At 47.1% G+C, this 17540-nt stretch overlaps 1 protein-coding gene across 1 annotated transcript in view; it reads right to left on the minus strand.

Moving 5' to 3' along the window:
• Positions 1-503: 503 nt before the first annotated feature.
• Positions 504-17540, minus strand: part of LOC107186460 (iroquois-class homeodomain protein IRX-6) — a 39156-nt gene continuing 22119 nt past the window's right edge. Inside the window, exons 3-5 of the mRNA XM_015574323.1 lie at positions 17313-17422; positions 1679-1941; positions 504-1378 (exon numbers count right to left, since the gene is read on the minus strand). Of these exons, the coding sequence (XP_015429809.1) occupies positions 504-1378; positions 1679-1941; positions 17313-17422 (1248 nt within the window). The remainder of the gene's footprint in view (positions 1379-1678; positions 1942-17312; positions 17423-17540) is intronic.

Below are 17540 nucleotides of genomic sequence, written 5' to 3' on the forward strand. Positions count from 1 at the left end.
GTGTATTTATATATATAGTACTTTATGTATAATATTACTGTCGGAGTCGACGCCTAGGATAGTGTTTTTCCTTTTTTTTCTTTTCTTTTAAACCGCGATATAGCTGCTGCTGCTACGGTGAGGGGAAAGGAGGGTATGGGAGGGGGGGGGGCTACGAGATTTCATGATTCCCAGGACATAGAGGACCGTGGAGGGAGGGATACGAAGGGTGACGAATAAGATCAGGAAGAACCAGGATAAGGACCGACGGGAGGGGCAGGGGGGGGTACCCGAAGAAGAGACTAGGAAATAGGCAGAGAATCCAAGGAGAAGGACTAACGGGGGCTGGGGGCAGTATATCTCGTTCTGTCGTTCTTCGGTCCGTTACTGTACACTAATTACAAGATCGTAGTCTCTTATTATTGTCATCCACACCACACAGAGATGCCGCGTTCGAGCGCGGCGATTCCGTCCTCCAAGTTCGCGATCTAATCGATTCCGAATTCGTTTCGGTCCACGCGGAATCACACCCCCCGGCCCGGGGACTTTAGCTCCTGCGTCGGAGGCAGGCCGCCGCTCGGGTGGGGCGACTGATCGGACCCGCCGGACGAAGCGGTCGACGAGGAGGACGGGGACAGGCCGGAGCATCCGTTGATCGTGAACGGTTTCACGGTGCCGGTGGCCACGGCCTCCGTCGAGACGGAGGACGTCAGTATGCTAGGGGCGGTCGAGGGTGGCATTACGCCGCTTAGCCCGCCCAGGGTCCTCGAGTAGGTCTCCAACAGAGACATATCGCCGGATCCAAGATGGGAGGCGCCGTACAGGTTACGATAGAAGTCCGGATGCGGCCTGACGAACTGCGTTCCCGTGTGCATCGCGGGGTACAGGGGATGATGGGGTGGCAAACGACTCGCCAGAGGACTCACCAGTTTTCCACCGCTGCCACCGCCGCCGCCCCCGCTGCTACCGCTGTAAGGGGACGAGAGCCCGGTGACCGTCGTCGGCGTTGGACTCGGCTGATCGCCGTCTTTGCTCGCCATGTCCGCGAGCGACCAGATCCTCGGCTTGGTGGTCACCCCGCTAACGGTCGACGGCGCACTCGTGCTCGGCGGAAGATGATGACTACTCGGCGACGTGCTCTCCGGCGAGGGATGACGCAGCAATCGACCGTGACTGGAGGCCAGATACGCGGGATGTTGGAGTTGAAGGGGATGCCTGGGCTCCCTTTGGTCGTACAGACACTCGGGACTGTCCGGGCCACTGTCCGCCCGTGACTCGCTCCACTCGCTCTCGGTTCTACCCTGCACACCGCCGGAACCGCCGCTGGTACCGAGCAGCTCCATCCGGTGCGCGGGTCGTTCACCGTCCTCGCTTGAACCGGTACCCGAATCTTTGGAGTCTGGAACAGAGAAGGGAATTCGTCTTTTAGGGGACGAACTGGGCTCGAGGATACGATGAGTTCTTGTTTCGAGGAAACGGAGAACGATACTGCGTAAGATACGGTTATTTTGTATAGTACGCTGAATTTAATTTAAGGCAGTTTCCGTGTACAGTTTATCCACGATTAGTGTCCGAAAGCTCCTAATATATGGGGATATTGCCTTGTCGGTGGCGAGAAGCCTTCGAAGACTCATCGAGAATTTACTGTAATGTATCTATAACTTTGAATGTTTTTTTTTAGAAAACAGCCGAGACTCACCTAGTCGATCCTTCTCGTCCACGCTCTTCACCCTATTTCTAGGCTCCCACGTCATCTTATTCTCCTTCTTCAGACGTCTCCGCGCGTTTGCGAACCACGTCGACACCTGCGTTAACGTCATCTTCGTGATAATGGCCAGCATGATCTTTTCTCCCTTGGTCGGATACGGGTTCTTCTTGTGCTCGTTCAACCAGGCTTTCAGTGTACTCGTTGTCTCCCGTGTTGCATTTTTCCGTCTCGCGCCATTGAGGTCCATACCATAACTAAAATACACAAAGGAAGGACGTTCGTTGAGTAACAGAATTCTGTGAAAGTTCAATGAACATTGCAGTCGATGAATTTAATTATTAGTTCCGAGAAAAAAATATTTCCCAATACTATTCTTGCCTGTAGAATCTCCATTATCCGAACGCCCACGTCGAACGGTTCAGAAATCGCCGGTATCCCCACGGATGTATAAATAAAATAACTTAACATTCCTCGATTCCTGTAAAGACAAGGTCCAGCCCCAAATTGAACGCATTAACCTTCAGCTCGGTAAAGATAGAAGTGCCCAATATCGCGAAGCGAATCGAGGCGGCGAACTGAACAATGTCTTTAATGGAAACGCTCCGTGAGGAGAGCAAGAGGGGTAAGGGAGATGGGAGGAAGTGGAGGAGGAGTCTATCCTTTTATTAAGTCCTTCGACGTTGGCCGTTCTCATCGTCGTAGGATGCACGTGACCCGGATATAAGGCGGTCGGGGACGTACACAAGTCGCGATACGTTATACGAGCAAACTGGATAAAGGAGACACCGCGAGCTGCGGCCGACGGTGGGGGAGATAGGGACGTGGATGAAGGAAACGAGGAAGATGGCAAAGCTTCCGGGTGGAAGCTCGTGTCGGGAAACTTATCCAATCGTGAGGCTCGTTACGCCTTCCCCCACCCCCACCCCCCCCGTCTCTTTGCCCCTGGTATAAAAGTCCGAGTCCTGCTCGGTTGGAGGAACGATATAAGCGGGTAGCTACTACTTTCATCCCGAGAGCAGATCTCTATCTAACGGTTTAAGCTCCTTTCCTTCCATCCTTGGCCAAAGGAGTGGAGTGGAAAGGAGTCGAGAGAGAGCGGAGTGTCCCCCCACCCCCTCGCTCCTCCTTCTTCCCCCCACGCGCCTCGCCCAGCGTGGACCAGAGCGACCGACCCCCTGGGATCCCATTACTAAAAGACTAACCCTTATCAAAGATTAAACTTCGGTATAACTGCTGAATCGACGGGATCGAAATTAAATTTTCCACCGGCGCGGCCCGACTCCGAGGACTCCGGAGATGCTTACTCCCCCTCTTTACGTTTTTTTCCCTTGTTCCACCTCCACTCGACTTCCCTTCTTCTTCGTTGCGGTCCTCTTTTCACATTTTTAACTCTCCCCCCTTTTCCCCCACCGACCAACCGAATGATTCTGTTACTACCCTCCCGCATGAGTTTCTTACTTTAACCCCTTTCCGTTCCTAGACATCCAATTACGGTGGACGCGGTATACTGGGCTCTTAGATGGTACTGGACGGAATGTTTGTTAAAGATGAGTAATAACCGAGGATAATAATAAGTACCACTGGTGTGATGGTTATATAAATTCATATTCTGATTCCACCAGATCTGCTGGAAAGAAATGAACTTGGATAAAAATCGCTCAGGCCATATCAAAATACTAGTTAGAATATTCAAAGCACGAGTTAAGGAAGCACAGGTACCGAAACTTCAATCCAGAATACCGATCTCCAAACAGGAGACATCAAAAGATCGAGTTAGAGCCAGGTCTACGATGTCTAAAAGGGTGAAACTTCGAAACCACATCGATGTACGGTATCGAACTTCCGACCATTTCCAGAAAAATCCCACCCCCCTGCCGTCACGAAGCAACATCCTGAACGACGAGATATCGTTGATCCAAATCCCCTCGGAGTCGACTCGGAAGCGCACCTTTGTCGAGGGCTCCGTGACGGGTAGCCGCCATTATTGAGCTTTATTTTCACCCTCTTTCGTTCCAGCCGTGTAGACTAGGAGGGATAGCATCGGGGGAAAGGGGGATGGGGGGGGGGGCGGGTGTGGACGCGCGCGAGTGACGGTTCCCGGTGTCGGTGGATCGAGGGGGTGGCCGCGCGGCGGAGATGGGAAATTAATAAAACTGTCACTTATCTACCCTTCCCCGGGGCAGGCCTACAACGCGGGTATCTCCCCGGCGCTCCTCTATCTTCCCTTCTATCCCCCCCCACCCCCCTATCTTTCCGTACCGGTTGTTCCGTTCGCGGCCTCCATCTGTCTTTGTTTCTCCCGACGGTGGCGCGCGGGACTCGCAGCAGCTGAAACGAGGCGCTAAACATTTCAATTTGGCATCAGCCGCTTCTATCGGGGGGGATGTAGAGAGACGTTGCTCCTGCTCACACGCGCGTTTCTTCTCCCCTCCAACCCCCATCCAAACCCGCGGTGTTCCTCCCCTTTGCTCTCCAGCCATGGCCGCAGTGGTATCCATCCAGGGGCACGCGGAGGGTCGAAGGCTGTGTGCGAGGAGCACGCGCGCAAAGAGAGCGAAAGAGCCCCCATGGAAGCAAGAGAGAAACCCTGGGAGCCGTTGAAACAGAGAGGAGATGGGAACAGGAAGAAGAGATAGGAAAGAGCCGAGGAGGGCGAGGAGAGAGGAGAGGATGGCTTAACCCCGGTCTGTTTGCGAGGAGCAAATGGCGTTCTGCAGTTATTTTAAAATTCAGCCGGTGGCAGGGGGCGCGGATCGGATTAAAAAATCAGAGTGGAAGCTTGTTTCTCATGATAACAGCCAGCCGCCCCCGAGAACGGGAACTGCTGCTGCTGCTTTCTACCGATTCCGTCTCCACACCCCCCAGCCCACCCCCGCAACCCTTCGCGTGTCGAGTCTCTATCTCTCCGCCTCTTCCGCGTCTACCTATACCCTCGATCCTCTTTTCTCTATCGTTCTCCTTTATCCACCACCGTTCCCCTTTCTACCGGTGGAGTTTTTCGTTCTCTTTCACCGCGTGTGCCGTTCCTCCGACCGATGTCCTATCTCTCACCCAGCCTCCACGATATCGCCGCAACACCGGCATCCTCGACAGCTTTAAATACGCCGGCTGGCATGGTCAAGCCGCTGGGAATACGGACCTGTCGTCTGTCGTATGTAGAAATTGCATTGTAGAAGGTACATACGCGACCTACCGATCGCACGCGCGCAACTGCATTTCCGACGGTCCTTTCTAGCCTCGCGTCATAGACACGATTGCGTTAAAGGATTTGACATTAAGTGTCCATTGAGTTTCATACTTTCTTGACTTTGCTAAGAGTTTCAGAAGAAATTCGATGAATGCTTTTTTCGAGGGGGTGAGTCTGTACACGGGTAGATTTTCGTAGTGAATTATATTTAATGTGTGACATTCGCTTCCTTTGTTCCACTGGCGGAAACAACTCATTAAACAAAAATCGTCAATGTTCTAATTACTCTAGTATCAATTTTTACGCGATCTAAACAAATTTATTAGAATTAATATTAGATGAAAATTAACACACTTCCTACCGGATGCTATTTAATAGGTTTAGTAGATCCAACGACAAAGAGCCAAGTCACTACAAATTACTAAACAGTTCAATCACAGTAACAAATTACAATCATAAAAAATAGCAACAGCTCCATAAAATAACGTAACAATTCCTTCTTTAACTCCGTTCTAAGGGTAAATTCATAGGCCCCTTATCTACAAGCAATGAAATCTATCAACAGGCTTCCGGTCAGTAAACTGTAAAAAAAAGAAATATCCCTAACAGCTAAAATTCCCTCCCTCGAGATCTTCCCCAAACCCAGACCTCCCAAAATCCTCTATACATTCACTCCTCCTCAAACCCAACAACCCCAAACGAGATAACAAATAATTACCCCCATAACACTACGTATCCACCCCACGGTGTTAACGTCAAAACAACTCTTCCAATAATAAGATACAAGCACCCCCCGAAGCACCAGAAGCGATCGACCATCAAAGCCCACCGAAACGGCCATTCCCAGCGAGTCTCTTCCCCCTTCGTACGCGTTTAACGTAAACGCGTCTGTCAAGGCGTAGCCTTTAAGGTGGACAAAACCAAGGGCAGAGGGGGGGGGGGGGAGGGGGGGGGGAAAAGGGTGAGTGACCATGGCCAGTTCGAAACAAGCCAGGTGTGCGGCTCGCACGACTCCGCCCCTCGTTACCACTCGTAACTAGGGGTGATATCCGACTTCTTTCGTCCCTCTCCTCTCTCACTCTCTCTCTCTCACCCTACCGTTCGTACGATCTATCCATCCCCCTTGCTCGCCCTTCGAGCAGCGCACACCTTTCCAGGTAGGGTGGTCGCGGGGTTCGCGCGCTTTTATCAACGCGCAAAGGTGTGCAGCCATTTCGTTGACGGCAGCGCCATCTTCCCTTCAGCAGCAGATACATATGTGAAGGTATACCTGTGTGTGTTCACGCACATCAGTTCGTTCAAGTTCCTCCTGCCTCGTGGTCGCGTTTCGGTTTAATCAACCGCGAAGCCTCCGCCAGCCTTCCGCGGCTCCTTTCATCTCTCCGTCCTCCTGATCCCGCGCCTCCTTGTCGTTACAATTCGAGTCCGGGAGTCATCCCGTTCCCCCTCCTCCCACAGTGTATACTTGATCCACGGGCACGGTCAATTCGAACGTGGCGTACCCCGATTGTTTTAGCAGACAGCGAATTTGAGGCTTCGCTGAACTCACTCGTCGTGCACCACGGTGCTCATTCGTTCGGATGATGAGCCGAGGCACAGTTGGCCCTGAGAATCTGGGTGATGTATGGGTGGTTGTCAACCGATACATATTGGGAATCATTCGAACGCTGAGAATCTTCGAAATACCGATACACTTTTGAGCAGGAAATCACGTAGGTATACTTTATACGATTGTACATCTTTATTGATATTGTCACCGATATCACTAGTAATATAAATTCCGACAAGTATAGTGTTAACCCTTTGCACTCGGAATTTCTAATTTTACATTCATTTTGTCGCTTCAGAGGAGACAGTCGAGTGCAAAGGGTTAACACTGCCACAGAAATCAGGTGTTAACGATTACTAATTAAAACCCTATTAAGATAGTCTTCAATCCAAGCAGTAGTATACTGACCAAAACATGAAGTAATGCTGCTTCAAACTCCTACAATACAAACCTTAAAACCTACCCATCAAAGATCCCAATAAACCAAAAACTCAAGATCATCGAGTCAACCCTTTCAAAAGGTTGCACAATCCACAGAAAACAAAATTCCACCGATCAATTTCTAACCGCCACAGTCACCAGACATTCGTTCACCCCGAATACCCGTTTCCCGGAGGACTCGTTCGCTCGTCAAACTTGAAAACGATCCCTCCTCCTCCCCGTTCCGAGCGCTGGCAAGAGGAATATCCAGGGCTAATGAGTCGGGCCGCAGCGGCGTTCAGGCTCCACGGATGTGTCACGTCCCACCGATGATGTACGGCCGTTTAATGACCCGGTTTTAGTCCTACGGGGGGTGAGGGAGGAAGGGGTGACAGGGTGTGCTTTTTGTTCCCCAGGGGGTGTGCGCGGCAAGGGTTGGAGCGGCGACGTTGGCCGAGTGAAAAGTCAGCGACACGCGTTTTTCGTTAGGCGTCCGCGTACCAGAGGCCTTCGACATGCAGATGACAGCGGTTCGTCGGGGACTGCGGCGAGGCTCACCTCTCTCGCGATTTTCCCATTAGCCTTAATGGAGGCAGATTAGTCCTGTCGGGCGAGCGCAAAGATTTAATGACTCGGCCGCGCCCCTCGTCTCTCTTTCTAGCTCGGCCGACACTCGTGTTAAGGTGAACGCTTTTACGGGATAACGCGTGGCGACCGAAAAGGTCACGCCGCGCGCACAGATACCGCGGGGGAAAAATTGGCCATGGGAATTGTGATTTATTCGCCGGTCGTGTTTTAATGAACTTTGCGCGCTGGTTGCCGCTGCACTGCTTCTCTGTGCAGGAGCAAAATGGAGCATATTCTTTGGATTCTTGTGGATACGGGATCCTTGAATTACGATTCTTGTTCATTGACTTTAATCATTGACTTGAGAATTGGAAATACGAGCGAGTTGTTCGGAACGTAATTATAGGGATGGATCTGTCGAGTTACGTGAAACGACGATAGATGAGTAGACTTTCTTTGAATTTTCTGCAGCTACAAACATCACTACCGTAAGTTTCCTCGATTAATCGTTTTCGTTTTTCTTGCCATTTTCCGAAAATTACAACGACGGACACGCTATTTCTCCGGTGTCGTTTTAACTCGAAATAAACAAACGATTTATCGGTGTATTTTATACAACAGAATTTCTGAGAAGCAGAAGAAAATCGACATAAAATAATATAAACACGGTAATGTATCCAGAACATAACAACCTAATAATTCATATTGATAAATTTCATTTGAAATTCCCGGTACACGATACTATTTCCCTCAGCTTTCGAATGTTTTTCTCTACTCGGTAAGGTGGTTGTTCCGCTCCAAGAACGTCTATCACATGAACGATATGTATCACTGTGAAATCTATACCTCTAAATAAAAGAAAATATTGAATGAAACATAATTTAACATTACCAGCGTCTCGATTTCAAGTGCCACGACAAAGTGTTCTTCCGAGAACATTTGTCCAGGACTCCACAGAGACACACGCACTACCGACCCAGCCCATACACATTGAACGTCGGTTTCTTTATCGAGCGATAAAGGTTCCTGGGGCGCGCTGAAACGGTAGAACAGGGGGACAAGTGTAACACCGGAACGTTACACGGCTCGCGCAGACCGGCGCTCTATCATTCAGGTTTTGTAAATTTTCACGAGTTAGCCATAACAGCCGCGGTCCCGCGTAATCTCGGCTAACGATAATTCAGCGGTTCGCTGACTTTAATCGCGGCTGCTCCGTTCGGGCCCTCTGGTGCCTCTCGAGATGAATTTAAACGATCGTATGACAAAGTAGCGAAACGTGTATCATTTTATATAAACTCTGTTACGTTTACCGGCCGACTGAGCGAGAAAGAGAGAACGAGCCTCGTTGTATAATCTCTGGACCCGTCGGGGCTGAGAGACAAACGGGCTCTTTGTATGGGTGCACGTACGGATCGTGTCACCATGAGTGTTTCTACTCCGACGACGCTCGTATATACACTGGCAGAGACAACCGTGCACCGAGAGGACACACAGAGGCAAAGGGAAGTTTACGATCGATCTGTCACGTTGCAACCAACTGGTAATAAAGTTGGATACGGAACAACCGACTGTCACCACGGTCGCAAAACTTCCTCGCGACGCGTCACGCGCCTCGAGGAGCTTTACAGACGATACGGTGCGCGTGGTGTGTACCGAAGCCACGGTATGTGTAAATCCAGTGACTGAGATTCGTGAACGTTTTTCTGGTTTTTTTTTGTTCAGGGATATAGTAAGAGGATCTGGGAATAGGTCCAATAGGTGTTAGGCAAAGTTTGAAAGAGATGGATGAATTAGTTACCGATGCTCTTGGTGCTTCGTTATCGATAATGACAGCTTCGAAGCAGTTACTGTTCTGGGTTGTTTGAAAAATCATACCTCTGAATCGTGAAGTCCTATTGAATCTTGATCATTGGCAAGAAATTTCTCTGGTCACAGTGATCATTTTCGTTGGACATCTATCGTCTGTCATATGTTCATTACGTTTAAATCTGCCTCGTCGGAAGGGTTAAGTAATGAAAGTCAAAGGACTAATCACCAGTTCCACCCCTAAGTGTTTCTCCACGACCGTAAACGGACATCAACGCCGACAGATCGACGATCCCAGTCGGATAAACGAATCAGTTGCCCCAAGACTCGATACAATTCCATCCCCGAAGACAGCAAATATTTGGCGAGTCGTTCAGAAAGGGGTTGTTGGCAGCGTGCTCGGAACCGTAAATCAAATAAGCGATCTTATCGTCGGAATGTACACTGCTCGTTGGCGACATTAAATGGCCTACGATAGGATCGACCAAGTATTATTTTACTGGGTTGGTAAATAACAGGCACCAATATCGTCGCTGGTAACTTTCGTGCGCACCCCCATCCTTCGAAGCGGGTAGCTTTTTCGCGACGGGTGTGTTGTGAATTTTTTTTTGTGTACGAAAAAAAAGGAGGCTTTATTTAGTCTTATCGGATTCTAGGGAAACAGATACAGCTGTCGATGAAAATCAATTCGACTAAGAGGCAATTTCTGTCGCGAGCAAACACCGAACCCCTCGTAATAACTCGTCCCGCGTTAATTTGGTATCGAACGCAGCCATCGAGAGAAGCAGAACACTCTCTCCTCCCCTTTGATCTAACGATGGGAACCAATGTGTGTGGCTCGTGTGTTTAATATCAGTCTCGATCAGCTGAAATCCCCGAAGGACTGATGTTGACAATCTGGTGTACTTTTAGAATAACCGGAGACTATAAAAATTGTTCGTTAATGTATTTTCCGTATCCTCTTTTAAGGTACACGCGAAATAGGAAGTATCTGAATCGGTTGACGTATTTAAACTGTATTTGCAGGTGTACACGTTGAAATAGAATTAGTTAAGGCTATAGATAGAGAGCTTCATTTGCATGAAAAAAGAAACAAAGACAAATGTATATCTGTAGGAAAAATGTCATATGCGCGGTAGTACAGACGACAACATATTAGTTTTGCTAAACAGTGCTTATCCACGACATGCTTCTACCGAACAATCGTTCGAATTAACCTTCCATTATGTACTTTGTAGCCACGGAACGATAAAGTGACACAAAATGGGTCATTTACTGATCGCCACTGTTTCCTATGGCATTAAAATGGACGTTAAATATTAATGACACGTTGCGCACGGACGCTCGATACTCTATGTCTCTTTCCTTGGTCGAAATCAACTCCGATAATATCGTTCGCTTCGTTGCCGTAAATAGACGTTCGTATTTAATTCTCGATAAGTGATTGCTTCAATCAATGTATCCATAACAATTGAGACCTTCTGACAATGATGTCCTTAAAAATACAATTTCCTGCACAACTATCGTACCTTTATTTAAAGAAAAATTCAGTAACGTTTCCGGAACGAATTAAAAAATAAAGTCAAGGGACAAGTTTCATACGACTGTTAATGTACACGAAGGAATTTCTCAATTTTATGGATTAGGTATTTATTACTAACCACCCAAGTATTTACACGCTAACACGAACGCTCATTGCTTTCATTATTAACTCTACCACTATTCATAAAACGTTAAACATTCCTGTTTAGAAATTCAACGTTCCTTCCTGTAACTTAATGGCGCTTACGACCTCCACATGTTAACACATATCAACTGCCCCGTCGCCCAAATACAGGTGCCACGCACCTACATTCGAAAAAGGTATGATTTAAACACCGTAAAAAAAAAAAAAAAAAAAACCAATAAACTGTGTCTGGCTACAAACGTCCTTTTCCACTGTCGCAACCAACGTGTCAAAGCTCTCAAACATTCATAACATTTATATACAAGAACGAAATCCCAATCTTCACATAACTCTTCTGACATAAAACAGAAACGTTCAACAAAAAGCAACAACGATCGTCGAATAAAAATTCAAGCAGAATGACGTTGTTAACAAACAACTCCAAGTGGGTTCCGACACCCGTCACACGCTTTGATTTCCACGGTGTTCCTCGCAGCTGCGCGGCGACGGTCTACGATTACAATTCACGTGGCGTCGCGACGTCCTTAAACGCGCTCGAGGATCGTTGAGCGTGTGCCGACACATCGGTCGTTGTACGGACACACTTAATAATACGTGTCGACGATCGGCCGTCGACGCGGAGGAAGCGTTAATCCGGACGAGCCGAGGAGCCTACGTAAGGCGGCCCTGGTCATTGTGGTGGTGGTGGTTCGTAACAACGTTAGCCGCGCCAGAGAGCCCGATACACAACCGGGCCGGTTGTTTCTTATTGTTTACCCTATATGTCCCCGGAAGCAGGGCCAATCCGCCGGAAAGACGGGACCGTTAACCCGCACGATCCCGAGACCTCGCGGCCGTGCATGCCAACTCTGCATTATTGGCTTTTTATATGTTAAGCAACCGTGCGCGAGCTCGGCCGAGCATAATGTTCGCGGATCCAAGCACACCTCGTCGATTTTGCACCTTGGGTATATCTGATCGTGGCGGATCATCCACTTCCGTTGAGGATTTCGTGTCTGCAACGTGAGTTATCGTCGATCACCCACACTGGTCACGTTGATTAAAATATTTTGAAGATTGTCGTGGTTTATAGAAAGATGAATACGATGAACTGCAGCGATGAATGTTTAGGGTAATTTTAATATTGTTAATTTTTGTGTTTGACGTAGGGTCACAATCGTTATGAGAATTTATATTCGAAAATTTGTATTCGACGAGTTCTACTCGGTTCTGGGGGCAGGGTAATAGGCAGAGTTACTTCACAAGGTTGTTGATAGTATGTTTAATAGCCGCACGGTGAGTACAATTGTGTTTGAGTCTATTTAGAAACTTCCTTCTGATAATGGGTACAGTTTGTTATACATTTTAATGGAAATGATTGCTAGTTTCAACGTGTTAAACGCGGAGCTAACATTGTTTTACTTTTCATTTACGTGACTGTATAGATATATGTAGCTAGATATGGCACCAAGGAGGTGATAACCTATTGTAGTAATTATACAGGAAAGCCTCATTTTTGTTTCAAACGTTTCAGAAATATCCACTAAAAAAGTGTAAACCTATTTTTTAATATTACGTGGATTATAATATATTATTTTTTAAATTTGATACTGTTGGTCTCCGGGGACCGACATCGCCTAAACGGAAAGTTTATACCAAATATATTAATATAGCGATTAACGTGTCAAATCAGTTACCGAAAGCATACAAGTTACAATTGTGGCCCGAACAGACCCAAAATATACCAAAGCAACAGAATATTTAAGTTCCATCGTCCCCGTCAGACATGTTTGAACCAACAGTACAAGTAGCATATATTATACCGAATTTGTAATTTACTTGGAGCCCAAGTGTCTTCGGTATCAATTCCATCCCATCGTACAAAGTTTCGACCATCAACCAAAACAAGAGAAATCATGTGCACGTATCTTGTAGCTTTCCCCGAAAGATCGTTCTCAATTGCTCAGATATCCTTTTACTTCGAACTTATCGATACACACTTATCGATTATATGTTAATCGTGATTATTAAGTGGTTCGCCGTTCCGCGTTACAAATGCGAATTCTGTCCATACACGATTCGATAAGAGGTTCGCGTTGTTCGCGCGATTATTTCGAAGTACACAGACATATACGCGTTACGTAAGCGCGAGCCGCGAGCGATAGGTCGAGCGTAGTTACGAATTATCGATGCAACAAATGTTGCCGGCTCGGTATTAACGCGTTATCGAGGGAAGTTCGAGGACAACCGTGATCCCCTTAAAACCGTGCACACACAAACACACATACACACCGTCGGGAATGGAACCGAGCGGAAAAACTGAAAAATCGTCGCACGAAACAAAGTACGAATACAATAATTTCCGTGGTCGCGATGTACGCTGGATGTCGGAGGCGCGAAAAAGCTTGTTAATCTCGCGCGACACGCAGGACATAAATCTCGTGCTCGTGGCTTTTTATTATTCCCGAAGAGGAGAAAAAAAGCTTCGATAACGTATCGGCCGGGCTGCGTCGACAAATAGACGGGCATGCAAAACGATTCGCGAAAACGAGAAAAGACACGTCTGCGTTCGTCGTATCGACTCCGATGGTTTCTCGCGGCTATGAAACCGTCGCGGTTATCAGCTCCGAAAAGAAGGCTAGAGTATCCTCTTTTTTAAAATTCGTTTCACGCTCTTTATACGATGCTTGTGACTTCTGGCCCCAAAATAGCAAAGGTGGCTGTTTCACGTTAAATTAATATACGTTTGTTGGAATAAGGTGTTTAAAATATACTTCATTAATAATAATAATAATACACGTATTCTAGCACGAAGTGGAAAAACTGTCTATAGTTTGAAAAAGCAAAAGTGTCTACTAGCTCTTGGCGGCGGTTCAGTCCGGACGCAACTAACTGCGTTGGTTCGTGACATCCCTGGGTCCCTTCCCTCAAGTGGGGGTGCAATAAAAGTCCCGGCTAAGGGAACGGTTGTATTCCATGCTTGTAGAGCTCCGTCTCAGGGCGCATATTATCGGTGGATTCCAACAACGTTTATAAATATACTTTCGATAGAAAATACATCTGAATTATATTACTAATAATAAACGTCGTACAGGAAGGCCCTAGCCTAGCTAAGAAACACAACAGATCGATGTCGCTCGTCGCGGATATGATTGCATATCCGCGTTCAACGTACTCGTCAAATTAAGCACGTAGGTATACATTCGTACGAAGTCCGATTCGCGAAACTTCCTCTTGCGCGTAACAGCTCGGAACAGGTACAGGTGTCTCGACGAGAGGTGTACGTATATCCGTACGATAACACGTAACAGAGCTTATCTCCTGTTTAATAAAAATTCCCCCGTCGCGGTGGATATTCGAAAGACTTGAAAGATCCGAATTGGATCGAACGAAACGGCAGGAACGGCGAGTGAAAGAGGATCGACAGACGATGTCGGTCGGTCGGCCGATATCGCGCAGGGATCTCGAGGCGGGTCGCGCAGGTGCATCTTCCGGTAATTGTGAGCGAGGTAGGAGCCGCGGGTTCCGGTTTGGACCGGGGCGGTAGGTCCCCGTTAAAGGAAGACACCGATGCCCCCGCCCGCGAACAACCGACTAGACCGAATGGATGCTAAGCAAGCTGTAGTACCCGATCGCTTCCTTGCATACGAAGCAGTATCCAGCGGAAGTGCGTCACGCCGCCACTGCCGCTCTATAGGCGTCCATGAGGTGACCCACACGGATCGTGTGTGCGTGTGTGTCGGTGTGTCGTCGTGGCACATCGACCACCGGGTCGACGGATACGTGACCGGGCCCCGGGGTTTTCTTCGGACCAGATAACGAATATTAGAAAAATCGATCGAAACCGCTGATACGATAAAGCCACGTCGGAGAAGAACGCATTATCGCGCTCCGCGGTGGTTTTATCGGAACGTCGAAGAAAAAGGAACAAGGGAAGAACACGCGTAATGTTATATTTGTAGTGGTTTGCATGCGATTTGTTCGCGGAGGAATTGTGTGTTTATTGAATATACGAATCTAACGATTAAATCGCATTGCAACTGTAGACGTAGGCTTTCAGATAACGATTTCATAGAGACCACGCTGTTTTGGCTTTCGTAATCGGGATGATGGTTCTGTAGAAATGTACTTGGACGATAAAAATCGTCGGTTTTTCGAGGAAATCTTATCGACGCGATGTGGGTTGTAACGTTGGTGTTAATGAAAAGTGTCTGCTTTTGATATATGTTCGAGAGGAGAATATACGTGAGATGGAAAATTGAATTACTTTAGGCTTTCGTTTTGTGTCTCTGGGAAGAAGAAAAGTGGTAGAGATTCTATCTCTGCCTGAAAAGTTCGACCGAATGAGTACTAATATAGAGGGTCATTATTAAGTTCTCTGTACCTACTGTATAATCTAATCAATTACAAGCGATTGGAACGTCTTTACTTTCTCTCTACATTCCTGTAACAATTGTCGCTGAAAAATATAATTCACAAATAATCTGTAACTATATACACTTACCCTAAAAGTTAAATATAAAAATCAACAAAATACCATTTCATTTCGACTTAAAGAAAAACTGATAATACTCATGTTCGCTAAATTCCGTTTGAAACCAACTCATCGTTACAAGGCAAAGGGTTAACAACACGGATTTTCAATTCCCTAGATACACGGGTGACGCAGAGTTCCGCGAGTACACGTGTCTCTGTAATGCACGCCTGAAAACCATGACCTCTACCGGAAACGCAGACACAGTGTCTAATTATCGGCTCACCTCGCCGGTTGCCACCTTCGGGATCCACTCGGCCCCGAAATCCCCCTTAATCTCGGCCACGACAACATTACGGATCCCCGATTTATCAAAACGGGCGAGACCTTTCGCCGGTCGCTACGTGACATGCGTTGACCGATTACAGAGCCGCGTAGCGCGAGAATAAAAACGCCCAAGGCGACAGTCCCGGGTCAACGGAGCGCTAATTTATTGGAATGTTTATGTGTTTCTCTCGCTCGTTATCGAGCCGCCGCGCCGCGAGCCGCGCGGGCACATCGTCCGCGCGAACAAACTGACGAACGGACGATCGCCGCCGCCAGCGGTGGCACGTAAGATGTAAATCGGGGATCGGTCTTTTACTGGGCGGAGAAAACATGGAGATTCGTCGAGCGTGTGCTCCGGAGATAATTTCAAAACCGTGGAGAGAAAACTTTCCGCCCGATGTCACATCGCCCGGTGACTAATTTCTCGTCGAACGTCCTCTCCGATCGAAGCATCTAGCCGTCTGGCGTTCGAGATTCGCGGCAGCCTTTTGCGAGGCGAATCGCTCTATTTTCCGTTCCCCAATCTTTTGATCTTTTGTATATCTTGTAATGTAAAAACTACTTCTCAAGCTACGTAATTTTTGCTGATTTTTTTGCTTAGAAGATTATATTTCATTGTTATTCGATGTTTCTGAAGGCTCCTTGATCTTTGGATCATGGGACTTGCGATAGAAAGCTTATTATTTCTTAGATAGGACGTATTCGATTACTCATATATAGTTACTTGTATGTGTTATTTTACAGAGTCGCGTTGTTTGCATGCTTGAAGGCATGCAGTTGGAATAATTATGGTGCAGAGTATATACAGTAACGCTGCAACTTTCATAAATATTACCCGGAATAGATCAAAGGTTTTGCTGTTCTGTGCTAGAACTTGCGTGTTGGAGGAAGTTATTATATTAAATATGAACTGCTTCAGTTGCGTCTTATTCGCTGTTTCTTCAAATCGTGAATGGATGAAAAAAAAAAAAACAGATAACTTATGCAATCTGCAGATTGCTGGAAATCGGTAGACGGTATCTGTTCTACTGACATCACGCGGTATAAAATAGACATAGAATGAAACCGCTGTTTCATTAACGGGAAAATATTTTTCCCAATCTCTCGAACGTCTGAGAAATTGCAAATGTACATAAGATATACGCTGCTCGAAATACTAATAAAACACAAAGTAAATGATCTTTCCACGGGAACTCGGGAATAAACGACTAATTTCGTGTTTCCGTTCAGTTTATTCTTAACATTTCAAAGACAAACTCTGCCTTATCTTGAACCCGTTAGAATAAGACACTTGACTGACGGACACATTCATCCTGAATCTCCTTAACGACAGGAAACCAAAATTTAAACGTCGCGTGGTTAATTACGAAGCCGTCAAGAATAATAATTTCGCTGCTCTTTTGCATGAAACCAAGCTCTTTCCATGTCAATTAATTTCGAATATTACGGTTAAAAATTACCTTAAGCTGAACTTCTTAGAAACGGGACCATTTCACTGATCGGATAGTCTCGATCCGAATATAATGACCTCGTGCAAGAATACGCGATTGAACTATGCAGTTTGTCTTAATTATTCTTGGACATGTAGAATCTGTCTAATGAGTGTATCAAAATATTTCGGTAACTCACCCGTTGAAGGGGTAGCTGGCGAAAGCGGCGTCGTAAGGGTGGTAGACCGATGGATAAGGCCACGCGGCGGCTCCAGCTCCGAGGTTTTCCTTCAGATCCAGACCAGCAGCCTGCAACACAGGGTAATTATACTTGTTAATAACATGGCCAACGCCTTGCAATTAGCTGCAACGTGTACAAGAAAACACACGAATTCCACGGTGGCCCAGTAAGCTGTTCAAAACCGGA

This window comes from Dufourea novaeangliae, unplaced genomic scaffold, assembly GCF_001272555.1.
Source record: "Dufourea novaeangliae isolate 0120121106 unplaced genomic scaffold, ASM127255v1 scaffold65, whole genome shotgun sequence".
Taxonomy (NCBI): domain Eukaryota; kingdom Metazoa; phylum Arthropoda; class Insecta; order Hymenoptera; family Halictidae; genus Dufourea; species Dufourea novaeangliae.